The sequence below is a fragment of the Pantherophis guttatus genome, chromosome 2, assembly GCF_059756535.1.
Source record: "Pantherophis guttatus breed Tessera chromosome 2, ASM5975653v1, whole genome shotgun sequence".
Classification (NCBI taxonomy): Eukaryota; Metazoa; Chordata; class Lepidosauria; order Squamata; family Colubridae; genus Pantherophis; species Pantherophis guttatus.
The window spans coordinates 44,124,727-44,137,985 of NC_142064.1; the positions used below are offsets into that span (position 1 = coordinate 44,124,727).

At 38.2% G+C, this 13,259-nt stretch overlaps 1 protein-coding gene across 1 annotated transcript; it reads right to left on the reverse strand.

Moving 5' to 3' along the window:
- Positions 1-5,341: 5,341 nt before the first annotated feature.
- On the reverse strand, positions 5,342-12,122 carry GLRX (glutaredoxin). Its single transcript, XM_034440711.3, has 3 exons — positions 11,802-12,122; positions 7,798-7,910; positions 5,342-5,589 (listed from the first exon to the last, which is right to left on the reverse strand). The coding sequence occupies exons 1-2, from the start codon at positions 12,006-12,008 to the stop codon at positions 7,800-7,802; spliced, it is 318 nt and encodes a 105-aa protein (XP_034296602.1). The 5' UTR covers positions 12,009-12,122; the 3' UTR covers positions 5,342-5,589; positions 7,798-7,799.
- Between the last annotated feature and the right edge of the window lie 1,137 nt (positions 12,123-13,259).

Below are 13,259 nucleotides of genomic sequence, written 5' to 3' on the forward strand. Positions count from 1 at the left end.
ATAGGAAAGGTAAATAGACCCTTTGTCACATTGTCTCTCTCTCCTCCCTCCCTCCTTCCATCTCATATCGGGTGAAAAATTCCAGGATTTTGTTTCGCATGATGGCCAACTAGGTTCCTTTCATATGCTTGTAAACAGGAGATGGTGACATTCTCCTCTCTTATTTTTATTTTTCCAATCATGGATATTTGAAAATATCCTGCCTCCAATCCAGAATAGTTATGAATTGACCCAGGTTAATTTATCTTAGCCCCTTTGAAAGCAATACAAGTGAGTGGCCATAATCCTTGCAATAATAAATATGGTACATGTCACTGTACCATACATTATTTTATGAACCTCAGTCATATCCTTACCCCATGTTCTGTGCCTTTTATCCAAAGTAAAAATGCTCAGACATTCTGAACTTTTATCATTCAGTTCTGATCATTTTTGTTCCCCTTTTCCAGCACTTGTATCCTTTTTCGAATGGTATTTGAAAATCTATGTTGTTTTTTGACCGTAACAGTAAGGTAACAATGGTAACCTTTTAAGATTATAACTTGGTATATTCCCATGAGCAGAAAATAAATATGCTCTATTGGTTTATGTTTAAATCATGCATTTACTTGTAAGGACAGAACAGACGTGAAAAGAAGCTAAAAAGCATGCATAGGTTTATGTTGTTTAAAAATCCATTACTTTCTACACCAATTACATGTACCAGTATCTAATGACAACAGCTTCAAAAAGGAACCTGCTATTATACTACTTAGCAACACTTAAAATAATGGCCTCTTCCTTTCAAAATAACATAAAAAAAATAAGCTTCATAAATGCCTGAACTGTGACAAGAAAATATGTTTATCAAGTAATAAAAAACCTTTCAACACTCATTTGAAATTAATGCTTATCATTACTGTACTGAGAAATCCAAGCGGTCTGTGTCACTTTATGGTCTAATTCTGTGCAGAAATACAGGAAACAGTATTCAATACGCCAGGGTTTTTTTGGTAGCAGAACAGGTATCAATAAATTGGAAACCCTACACAATTGTATGCAAAAGCAGGATCAGATTGTGTCTTTGATGAACCTCTAGAACCGTGATGGTGAATCTATAGCATGCATGCCAGAGGTGGCACACAACGCCCTCTCTCTGGGCACGCAAGCTGTTGCCCCAGTTCAGCTCCACCACGCATGCCTGCGTTCCTCCCACTGGCCAGCTGGTCTTCAGGTCTCTGCCGTGCATGCATGTGCGGAGGCGGGGTGCATGTTGGGGCTGTGTATGCATGCATGGGGGCGGGGGATGTGTGGGGTCCACACCCGCATTGCAGTTTGGGGGTTTGGACGTGCTCTTTGGGCACTCAGTCCGGAAAAGGTTAGCCATCATTGCCCTAGGAGATCAGAAATTGATATCATCTATATGCACAATCATGTTGCAAATTTGAAGGTATCCATACTTCCCTGTAGTTATTGAATTTCACTTCTAAATATGTAAGGACATGAGAATTTGTTACATAAGTAACAAATGAAATGAAGTTTGAGAAGGACTGTCTTCATCTTCTTTTCAACTTAGTTTGTTCATATAATTTTACATTTTCTGTAACACAAAAATGTAATGCCTTTTAAAAAGCAACCCTTTAAACAAATGTATTGTGTATACATATTTAAACATACTTTTTAAAAAAGCACTAATGGTTATTTTGCTACGGAAAAACACATTAAATCTTCAATGCTGAAATTATTTAATTATTTAAATTATGCTTAGTCTCCCCAGCAGGAGGCAGCACTGGTTTCAAATTCTTCCATCATTCAAGATGGTTGCTTTCCTAACGAACTGTTTTTATGGTTAACAAAAATACAAAATTCTATTAAAAATAAGATTTGTTAGATATAAGGATGAAAGAAAAAGACAGCCAGGATATTAAAAGAATTGTGAGAACTGAAATGCAATCTCTGAAGTGCACCCAACTGGAGAAGCTATAATAAGATGCCTACCTATTTTAAAATGGATAAAGATGAATAAATTCTACTGCTAAAGACAAATGAAGAACTATTTCTACCACAACAGAGACAAATGTCTAATTATGACATCTTGCAGCTAAACCTGATTTTTTTTTAAAAAAACAACAAGCTAATACTGAAGCTTAGCTCTGCTCCTTTAGATTGTAAATATAAGAAAGCAGGATGTGTCTGGAGGCACGGGAAGCAGAGTAATTCTTGTGTAGAAAATGATTTCAAAGGTTTTCATTGTCAGTTTAAGTTGTTGTTTTTAACCATTTAGTCGGATTTGACTCTTGGTGACTTTGTAGACAAATGGTCTCCAGGCTACCCTATCAAGCACAGCTTCTTTTAATTGTTGAATGTTCAACTTTGCATCAGATTTAATGTTATCAAACCAGTGTGCTTGTTTGTTCCTTCTTTGTCCACTAATCCTTCCTAGCATCACTGACTTCTCCAATGAATTTGCACGCATAACATAGCCAAAGTAAATCAGATACTTATGATTATAGCTTCCAGTAATGTGTCTGGTTATATACAATTTAAAACTTGTTACTCTGGCTGTCCACAAATGAAAAATTAGAATATCGTGCAAAAGTTCATTTATTTCAGTAATGCAACTTAAAAGGTGAAACTAATATATGTGATAGACTCATTACATGCAAAGCGAGATAGTTCAAGCCTTGATTTGTCATACTTTTGATGATTATGGTTTACAGCTCATGAAAACCCTAAATTCACAATCTCAGAAATTTAGAATATTGTGAAAACATTCAATATTTTAGGCTCAAAGTGTCCCACTCTAATCAGCTAATTAAGCCATAACACCTGCAAAGGGTTCCTGAGCCTTTAAATGGCCTCTCAGTCTGGTTCAGTAGGAATCACAATCATGGGAAAGACTGCTGACCTCACAGTTGTGCAGAAAACCATCATTGACACCCTCCATAAGGAGGGAAAACCTCAAAAGGTAATTGCAAAAGAAGTTGGATGTTCCCAAAGTGCTGTATCAAAGCACATTAATAGAAAGTTACGTGGAAGGGAAAAGTGTGGAAGAAAAAGGTGCACAAGTAGCAGGTATGACCACAGCCTGGAGAGGATTGTCAGGAAAAGACCATTCAAAACACACAGACGGATCCTGGACATGGGCTTCAAATGTCGTATTCCTTTTGTCAAGCTGCTCCTGAACAACAAATAACGTCAGAAGTGTCTTACCTGGGCTAAAGAAAAAAAGAACTGCTCTGTTGCTCAGTGGTCCAAAGTCCTCTTTTCTGATGAGAGCAACTTTTGCATCTCATTTGGAAACCAAGGACCCAGAGACTGGAGGAAGAATGGAGAGGCACACACTGCAAGATGATTGAAGTTCACTGTGAAGTTTCCACAGTCTGTGTTGATTTGGGGAGCCATGTCATCTGCTGGTGTTGGTCCACTGTGCTTCATTAAGTCCAGGGTCAACGCAGCCATCTACCAGGAGATTTTGGAGCACTTCATGCTTCCTTCCGCAGACGAGCTTTATGGGGATGCTGACTTCATTTTCCAGCAGGATTTGGCACCTGCCCACACTGCCAAAAGTACCAAAACCTGGTTCAATGACCATGGGATTACTGTGCTTGATTGGCCAGCAAACTCGCCTGACCTGAATCCCATAGAGAATCTATGGGGCATTGCCAAGAGAAAGATGAGAGACATGAGACTGAACAATGCAGAAAAGCTGAAGGCCGCTATTGAAGCATCCTGGTCTTCCATAACACCTCAGCAGTGCCACAGGCTGATAGCATCCATGCCATGCCACATTGAGGCAGTAATTGATGCAAAAGGGGCCCAAACCAAGTACTAAGTACATATGCATGCTTATACTTTTCAGAGGTCCAATATTGTTCTATGTACAATCCTTGTTTTATTGATTTAATGTAATATTATAATTTTCTGAGATTGTAAATTTGGGGTTTTCATGAGCTGTAAGCCATAATCATCAAAATTATGACAAATCAAGGCTTGAACTATCTTGCTTTGCATGTAATGAGTCTACCTCATATATTAGTTTCACCTTTTAAGTTGCATTACTGAAATAAATGAACTGTTGCATGATATTCTAATTTTTCAAGTTTCATCTGTACACAGTACTTTACATCAGCACTACAGTTCAAAGGTCAGTTTAATTAGTAACTGGCTTATCATTGCATTTAATGGTGCTTGGATTATAATTTTATAATTCTTGATCTACTTAGATTCTTGGGATGGGTGCAAGATATAAATCTAGTAATACATTTGAATGCACTTTTTTTCCAAAATTAACTTTTCAGAATTAAAGTTGCCCCTATTAAAATTTAGATGTACCTCTTGATATACCACAGCCTTAGTAAACAAGTTATGTCATAGGATTTATATGTCATTTACTAGGACTGGACAAAAAAAAATCTGCTCCTTTTCAACCTAACCAAAAGAAATTTGCTTTAAAAATTATTTTAATGTAGACAAAAATCAGAAATTCTCATGACTGGAATGGTTTGTTTTCACACTCCCTAAGAGCTGCATGCTAGGCAATTTGCAATAATTGTTCCAGGATCTGCCCTTTTTCTGGCTTCCTGGATTTTATTACATCCTACAGGATGAAATCATAAGGGAATCCCCCTTCCATTGTATTTTTCCTGTTATTGTGCTGTCATTTTTCTGCCCTTGGAAAATAACTGGAGAATTTCTTAATTACTTCTTCTTAAGCATTTCTTAATTACTTCTGAGTAATGACCCCAAATTTGCTCAAAGAATGTCAAAAAGGCACTTTTGTCTTATTTTTATTGATTGCTGTATCATCTCAGGTGTCCCTTGCATTATAAGAAGGAACAGGAGAACAACTACCAGATACTCAGCTATTAGCTTTTATTACTGAGTCTGCAAAAATTCTACCAGAGGGCCATCAATCTAAGACATACTTATTTCTAAACTCATCGTGTGTTTTTTGCTCATTGTTGACTTCTTACAATGTGCCCAACTATCATAAGTGATCATAAAATAGTTCTAGGGATCAAAAGACAAACTCATTGTCCCTTATGTGCCACGCATATTGGCTGAATCAAAGAGAGATAGTCTGGACCGTAACATTGAAGAATTATATGGGACCCGATTTACAAGAGGAACTCTCAAACTTTGGAATAAGGTCAAGAAGCCTTTTAAATATGGGATAAAAAGGAGAGGGGGGGAATTGCAGAGATTCAAAGCAAGCTGTAAATGATAGAAGTAATTAAAAAAAGAGAAAGCACAGAAAGTCATGAGTGGACAGCCACATAAATTGAAATGATAAATAGAAAGATGAACTCTTCCAGAGAGAGTAGAGGGCTACCAATTGCTCAAATGACAACAAAAGAAACAAATATTATTTTTTTATTCATTCTGGTTATGTGTACTTTATTAGCAGAAAAACAGTCATACTAACAGGGAATCAAAGGAGGGTAAAGCTGTGTCTTAGAAGCCAGAGAGTAAGCAAAACTATTTTTTTGTATTGCCTTCCTTCAGAAATACAAAATTGGTGAAGACAAGAGGGGAGACCCAATTAATCTAATCCCAAATCCTGTAGGTACAGCTTCAGGGTAATTTCATCCTGTAGTTATTGTTGCTCTGAAAGTTAAAAAAAAAAAAGGTTAAAGAGTTTCCACACAAAGGAAAATGAGCAAGTTAAAAAAAAATGAGCTGAATGTTAAAAGATACCTTTGTTTTAAGAAACACTGATACACACTCATCTGTTATTAAAGTATTTGTTTTGTTTGCTCTTGAGTTAAAGATTGCCAAAGCAGTTTATAGGTTAATGAAAACAAGGCAATAATTGCTTTCTAGTTTGCAGTTGGAAAAGTCACAACATAAAAAAGAAAAAGAATGGAGAGGGAAAAGGAGAAAAGGCAAGTGCTTAATATTTCAGTATACTTACAGTATGTTAAACTGAGGTACATTGGGTGACTCATAGATCAAAATTTTCCTTAATTTCTAATGTAATGTAAGTTATGTTTTGATAACTGAACTTGATAATTTTGTATGCACATGGTGTGTGTGTGTGTGTGTGTGTGTGTGTGTGTGTGTATATATATAGTTAGATAGATAAATATATAGATATAGATATATAGATATAATTTGTTTGCAATGTTGCCTAATGTCCTTATTTTACCAGCAACTTTTCTTTATATTACAGATTTTTAACCAAATAATACCGTTTCCCCGAAAATAAGACCTCCCCTGATAATAAGCCCAATCGGGCTTTTGAGCGCATGCACTAAAATAAGCCTCCCCCCAAAAATATTTAAACACAGAGCTGGAAATCAGGTAAAATGGCAAGAGGAGCCCCATCTTGCTCCTCTTGCCTCCTCATAATAAGACCTCCCCAAAAATAAGGCCAAGCGCTTATTTCAGAGTTCAAAAAATATATAAGACAGGGTCTGATTTTCGGGAAAACACGGTATGAGAAGAGTATCAACAAATATTTTAATTGACAAAATACTTGTGAAATGTGGAAATGGAGATTACCCAATTTTAATATTTATTAGAAAATGCAAAATTAGGCACTTCTCTCACATTCTGCACTGAAATGTAAACAATATCTTAATCCTAATTCAAAAATTCTTGTTTGGTTTCAAGGAACAGTCCGGCAGTATGATTATTCTCTCTGCTTTAACTCTCCTTCTGGATGTACATGATTTTTGTCTGCTTCTTGTAACTCTCACTAGAAATTATTAATCTGGGACGAGGGAATAACTCAAAGGTGGATTAAAGGCCCACCAATGTTCATCTCAGGGGTGCATCTTCTCATTGCTAATGCTAGAAAGTTGCAAATAGCTCAAGCATATTTAATATTTTAAAAGCTTGGGGATATTCACTGCACAGCTTAAAATTAGTGAACCTCACTATAAATTAGGCAAATGCTTCTAATTGCTGTAGTGATTTAGGAGACAAAATAGATGCCTCAATCTCTGCAAGACTTATAGCTCCCATGTTGCCAGTTTAACATCCAAACCTCTTCCAAATGAAGAGAAAGAATGAGAGACAGAAGAAACTGAAAAGGTCAACCGTTACCAGTTCAGTGATGTCATGACATCTAACATGGCTTCTACAAAGGTGTTTTTTCAAGAGGCAACTGGACTTTCTGTTTTTTCTTTGAAGAAGTTTTGCTTTTCATCCAAGAAGCTTCTTGGATAAAAAGCAAAACATCCTCAAAGAAAAACCAGAAAGTCCAGTTGCCTCTTGAAAAAACACCTTCAGGACAACCATGACCTGGATGACTGAGAATCTCCATAGATATATGGCTTTTACAAGATGTAAGAAGGAACTCTGGCCTCTTTATTGAAAAAGTTGCATAACCCTGCTCTACAGGATGCCAAGAACTACATGCTTCTGTAGAATACTCAAAGTTAGTACAGGATAGTAAATATATATATATTAGTCAAGGGCCAATCATGTTTTATAGCAGGGCTGTCAAGCTCGCAGCCCACGGGCCGGATGCGTCACGAGCTGGCCACACCCATGCCCAGTTTGGTGAAGGGGAAAAAAGTTGCGATACATCATGTGATGCTGCCGTGACGATGTGAATTTGACACCCATTTTATAATAAGGTACTAATGTGCTAAGCATCAAAGCAACTCAGCCTTCATACAACTGCTTGGGTATAGTTCTGTGCACTAAGCTATCTGAAAAGCAGCCACTAACATGCTGTTTATTTGTATATGGGGACTTTGCAAGTTCTTATAGGTAAAAAGCCTCTCTCCGATGATAATTTTCTCAAAGGGAATCTTGATTTCCTTTATCCCATTACATTAATTGGAACCACACCTAGATGCTTACCTTCACAGAGCTCCAATCTTCTTTAGCATGACAGAAAGTTCTCCACTATTGTTTAGAGCCTCTAGATCTGTAAAACCACCAATACATGTTTCCCCAATAAAAATTCGAGGAACCTAGAAAGCAAGCATAACATATTACTCAGCAGACAAAATCTCTTTAGACTTCTGTCTCATCATGAAACACAAACATTAAATATTGCTGTTAGAGTAACAAATGATAAGGTAAGGAAAAGGAGCAGGCTAAAAGCTGCATCATTAGCTTTGAGTAAAAGTCTTGCCAATAAGATAAACCTGGAGATTTTATTACTATTTAAATGTGTTAGGGCTGTTCACTCCAATAGACTGTGGGTGACTTATAAAATCTAAAAAAAATAAATAAACAGTAAGAACATAAAGACAACAAACTAACAAACAAAAAACAACAACCATAATAATAAGTAAATTGCTCATCCCTTGGGGCCAGACAGATTAGTAGCTGGTTTCCTGTCTCTGATATATGCCAGAAAGCATTCAGTGTAATGATGGAAGGAAATGGGGTATGGAGAACCCAAGGCAGCTTAACTTGCTTGCTCAGAACTCTTAGAATTACATCTAGCTGTATCTGCAACTTCATATTTTTCAATTTAGTAATTCTCTAAAAATGCCAGACAATTCCTATAATCCCCAGTCAATTTGACATTGATGAAATTATAGGGGCTGCAATTCAACATAGATTTAGAAGGGCTTCAAGTAAAAGTCTACATATTTTGTTTTGTTAATATAGTTTAAGTTGGGTTGAAAAACTCTAAATATTTTGCAATGGAGATAAAAAGCAGTCAAACTGAGCTATCGCTACAACAGTCGGTCTGTCATAAGACTCATCATTCAAATTCTATTTATTTATAGATTTTTATCCCACCTTTATTACTTTAAAAGTAACTCAGCAAACATACCTAATACTCCTTTCTTCTCCTATTTTTCTTCACAACAACCACCCTGTGAGATGAGTTGGGCTGAGAGAAAGTGATTAACTCAAAATCATCCAGTCAGCTTTCCTGCAAAGTCAGGACTAGAACTCACAATCTCCTGATTTCTAGACTACCACCTTAGCCATTACACCAAACTGATTCTCAAATTTTGTGCCAAAGAAGAAATACCTGCCTGCTATGAAACATCTTTGTTGCCCTATTTGAATAATTACCCAAAAGGTCAAAACATTTTGAAATCAGCTTACAAAAGCCAAGCAACAAAACCGGAAGGAAGTGAGCCATGCTTTTGAAAGGCATTGATTTTGGGACTCTGCTCCATTTAACTAGCGTCAGGGTTTTTTTACATTCATGGCATTCTATTTTGTAACACAAATTGTTGATTTTAAATAAACTTGATTCCCTACAATAAACACAAAACAGAATAAAGTTCAGAATTACCATAGTTTGCCAAAGACGCTTCAATTTTTACAAGGCTTACACAGGAGATGCTTGGTGGATTCATTTTCACTCACACTGCATTTATGCCTTTTACATGCAATAATTTATTAAGTGAAACTAGCTTCTTTCACTCTACAATGCCTCCTCTTCTTGGGACAAGCAAAGGGAAGGGATACTTCAACCATTAAGCGAGAGAGTAAAAAAGGTATCAAGTTGGTTTCACATTAGTTGCTTGAAGCTATTCTCGGGAGGGGCTGAAATGCCCCAGGCCTATTTGTCATGTATTGTGTTCTGAAGGCAGAGAAATCTATTTGGCTCTTGCTTTGCATATAAAGAAACATTTTAGTTACATAGCTGTAAACAGGAAGTAGGAATCTGGCTTTCTGTTTTCTTCACTGCAATATGAAATAAATTTATATGGAACTTCATCCTTATATAATACAGAACTTATTATATGCAATGCAGCTGGTTCAGAACACATATGCAATATTTTCCTATTAAGTATGTCTGCTGTGTCGGAATATTTCAAATACTCTATTTCATTGCATACTAGTCATAGTTAAGTTGTAGAACTTCCAAGATTATGGAGTGAACACACTATATTTTCCACAAAGAAACAAAACTCTATTTTGTAGATTTTTCAACTGTTCTAAGTAATGCACCCCATGACTAGGAAAAAGCAACAACAATTTTCCCTCACCAAATGATATTTCCACTTACTCAGTAATATGTGAATGTACCTCAACCTTTATCAGTGTAGCATCCACTAGATCCATGATGGCGAACCTATGGCACACATGCCACAGGTGGCATGCAGCACCTTCTCTGTGGGCATGCGAGCCATCGCCCCAGTTCAGCTCTGCTCTGCATGCGCGCGCGCATCCCACCAGCCAGCTGGTTGTTGGGTCTCTGTCATGCATGCGCAGGGCATGTGTGGGCAGGCCATGCGCGCATGCATTGGGGGCAAGGCACATGTGGAGGGCTATGCAGGCCCCCTGAGCGTGCATACACAGAGCACATATGTGGGACTGCGCACACATTGCATTTTGGGGATTCGGTCCAGAAAAGGTTCACCATCCCAGACAATTCCCAGAATAATCACTGAGAAAGTTGTCTTGCAAAAGTTAAAAACAATATATTGGTTTATATACCACTAAAACTCTGTGTTTGTAACCTTCAACTAGACAAATAGATGCATCACAGTGCAACAATTTTTGAATTAACATACCACAAATGGGCTGACTTAAAGAATGCATCCAAAATCCGGGACCCACTACTACCATGGGACTGAAATTTGGCAAAGTTGCTGCTGTTTCAGCACCACTGCTTCTTCCAACTACATTTGGGACTACATTTCCCCAAAAACCATAGATACACAGTATAAGAGAAGATGGGAGAGGTATATCCCTGCCCTCTTTTCTGCCCCCTTTTCTGTTCCCCTCTGGCTGCTGTGGAATTGGTTGGTGGTAAGGCCCAACAGGCAAGAGTGATTGACTGCTTTGGAATTGAGACACAAATTTGAAATCTCTGAATAGTGAGGGCAGTGAGGGAAGGACAAGGCAGTGACTTGGATGCCTGCTGGTAAGGTAGGGCTGACTGGGGGATGCTATCAGTCAATGGGTGATTCTTCCCTGGAGGGATAGGGAGTGGGGATGCAGTTGTCCTCATAGTCCTCAGTCCTTTTCTCTCCCTCCCCCACAAGGAAAGGGGCAGGAAATTCTACAGGTTAACTAAAGAGAAGGAGGAATGATTTCTTATATTCTCTGCCAGCTTCCCACAAGCAAATCTTAATCAGGAAGTCAGAAGTTACTCCCTTTCCCATTGTTCCCCCCCCCCTGTGGTTATTCAGTTTATCTCTGAAAGAATGATTCAATGCATCATGGGTTGTCTATAGTCATTTATATTCCCGTAACTTCAAAGAGATATTGCATTCTGGTCCCTAAATAGTGCTGTTTCCAAAGATAGATCCAGGATTCAAATTTTACCTCTCCCAGTCTAAGACACCAGGTTAAGGATTTTGCAAAGACAGAATGGAGCACTGCTCTGAGCACTTTACATTCTGAGGAACCAGATGAAGAAACAAGCTATATTTAGACACAAAGAGCACATAACTCACTTCATCCATTTTTCTGAGCTTTGTTAACAGCTGTAAGAGCTCAGTATTGCTTCCCTTTGCAATCTCAAAGTTTATTACATTTATCACATCTCACTAAACCCAAACCAGAGTTTACAAACTGCAGAAGTTGGGTTGATTCATAACACATAAACTAGCTCCAAATAAACCCCATTTACATATGGGAATGCAGCCTAAAATTCATTGTATCCACCTACATAATATGATCCAGACACAAATCCTGTAGCTAGTGACTTTGTTTCAGATAATTATTCAGCTATTTCCTCATCCACATTTCACCTTGTTGGAAAAGCAATATTATACCAACAGTTCAACTGTTAAAAGAACATATTATGTGAGTTATATTATTGGAAAACAGCCACATGAAAACAGAGACCTTTTCCTTATACACTCAGAAGGCAAAACACATGATCTCACTCTTAGTTATAACATTCTTCTTTCACTCTGTTTTTAAAGGAAACTCACCGTTCGGGCACCCGTTAACTGCATAAGGTAGTCTTGAATGGCATCCATATTCTTTTGGCGTGCAAGATCAATATATTCCAAGTGGCCAGGCTTGATATTAATTTGTTTCAGAAGATCTAATGCACTTTTACAGAAAGGGCAACTGTTCTTTCCAAATACAACCACTTTATCAGGTGCAATATGACTATCTACAAATTGCTGGGCCATCCTAAAATTCTGAGTAGTTCCTAGCAACAAGAGCCCAATTCTGAGGTTGAGAGAAGTAAAAACAGAAAGCAAAAGCTCAGTTGCACTACAGAAGTCAGGTTATATGAGTTCCAAGCCTCCTTTTTCCTTTGGAAGCCAACATCCTGTAGGAGGAGTTACTTCTCTGTTTCTTCTTGTTAAAGAGATATGCACAATGATTACTTAATTTTTGAACTATTGCTTAATAGAAGTATGTAGGCGCTTCCCACTCAGGGTGTGAAATGGTTTGGTCATGAGTTGTTAACAAATTCCACAATTAACTACTGCTGGCTGTTTTGTGTTTGGATTTGCCTGCTTTATTGTTGTTAAGAGAGACTCTGTTATAGCAACCAACAGTTGCTCATCAGGATGAAAGTTTAAAAGGGTGATCTAATTGCACAAAACCATGCACAGATGCACAGGAAATTTACTGGAAGGGTGGAATAACAGTTTGTCCAATAAATATACCAAGATATACCATGAAATCAGTAATCCCTGCCTTTTTACCTTAATGAATTTGCACTCTGTTTATTTTACCAACTGCAATATTTCTGGATACGTCAATAGAATTAAGAGGCACTGGTTTGGAACCAACACCTGTCTTTCTAGAATGCCCATGTTTCAGAAGAGGTCTGGTAACATCTTTCCTGACTAAGGACTTGTTTTTTGAAAGGCATAAGCTTTCACAAGTTGCATGTCTTTTGATAAAATTCATTGGTTGGGAAAGGGGCCACCAGTCTTTTTCTGATTTTTTTTTTTTTTTTGCTATTACAAACTAATACAGCTCTCCTACAACACACATTTGTAATACTCAATGGATTACACCAGGGGTGTCAAACTCGATTTCATTGAGGGCCGCATCAGGGTTGTGTTTGACCTCAGGGGGCTGGGGGGGGCATGAGCAGAGGTGTGGCCAGGGTAGGCGTGGCCAGCTCGATGAGACTCATCAAGGGTCCATTTTTGGCCATGACGGCCTCCTACAGCCTTCTGCCAGCAAAAACGGAGTTTAGGGAGGCCACGCACAACCCGCCTCAGCTCCATTTTTGTTGGCGGAGGGCTGCAGGAGGCTGCCATGGCCAAAAACATAGCCCGGGTGGGCTGCGCTGGCTCTCCCAAGCTCCATTTTCTCTAGCAGAGGCACCATGAGCTGGTGCTTCGCTGTTTCCAGGGTGGGCCCATGGACCAGATCTAAGCACCCCACAGGCTGGATCTGGCCCCCAGGCCTTGAGTTTG

What these genes read in the sequence shown, in the direction of transcription:
- GLRX (XM_034440711.3), bottom strand. Translation starts at nt 12,008, where the DNA reads ATGGCCCAGCAATTTGTAGATAGTCATATTGCACCTGATAAAGTGGTT. An exon ending in AGTTAACGGGTGCCCGAACG is followed by an intron (nt 7,911 to 11,801) that starts GTGAGTTTCCTT and finishes CTTGCTTTCTAG; the next exon opens with GTTCCTCGAATTTTTATTGG.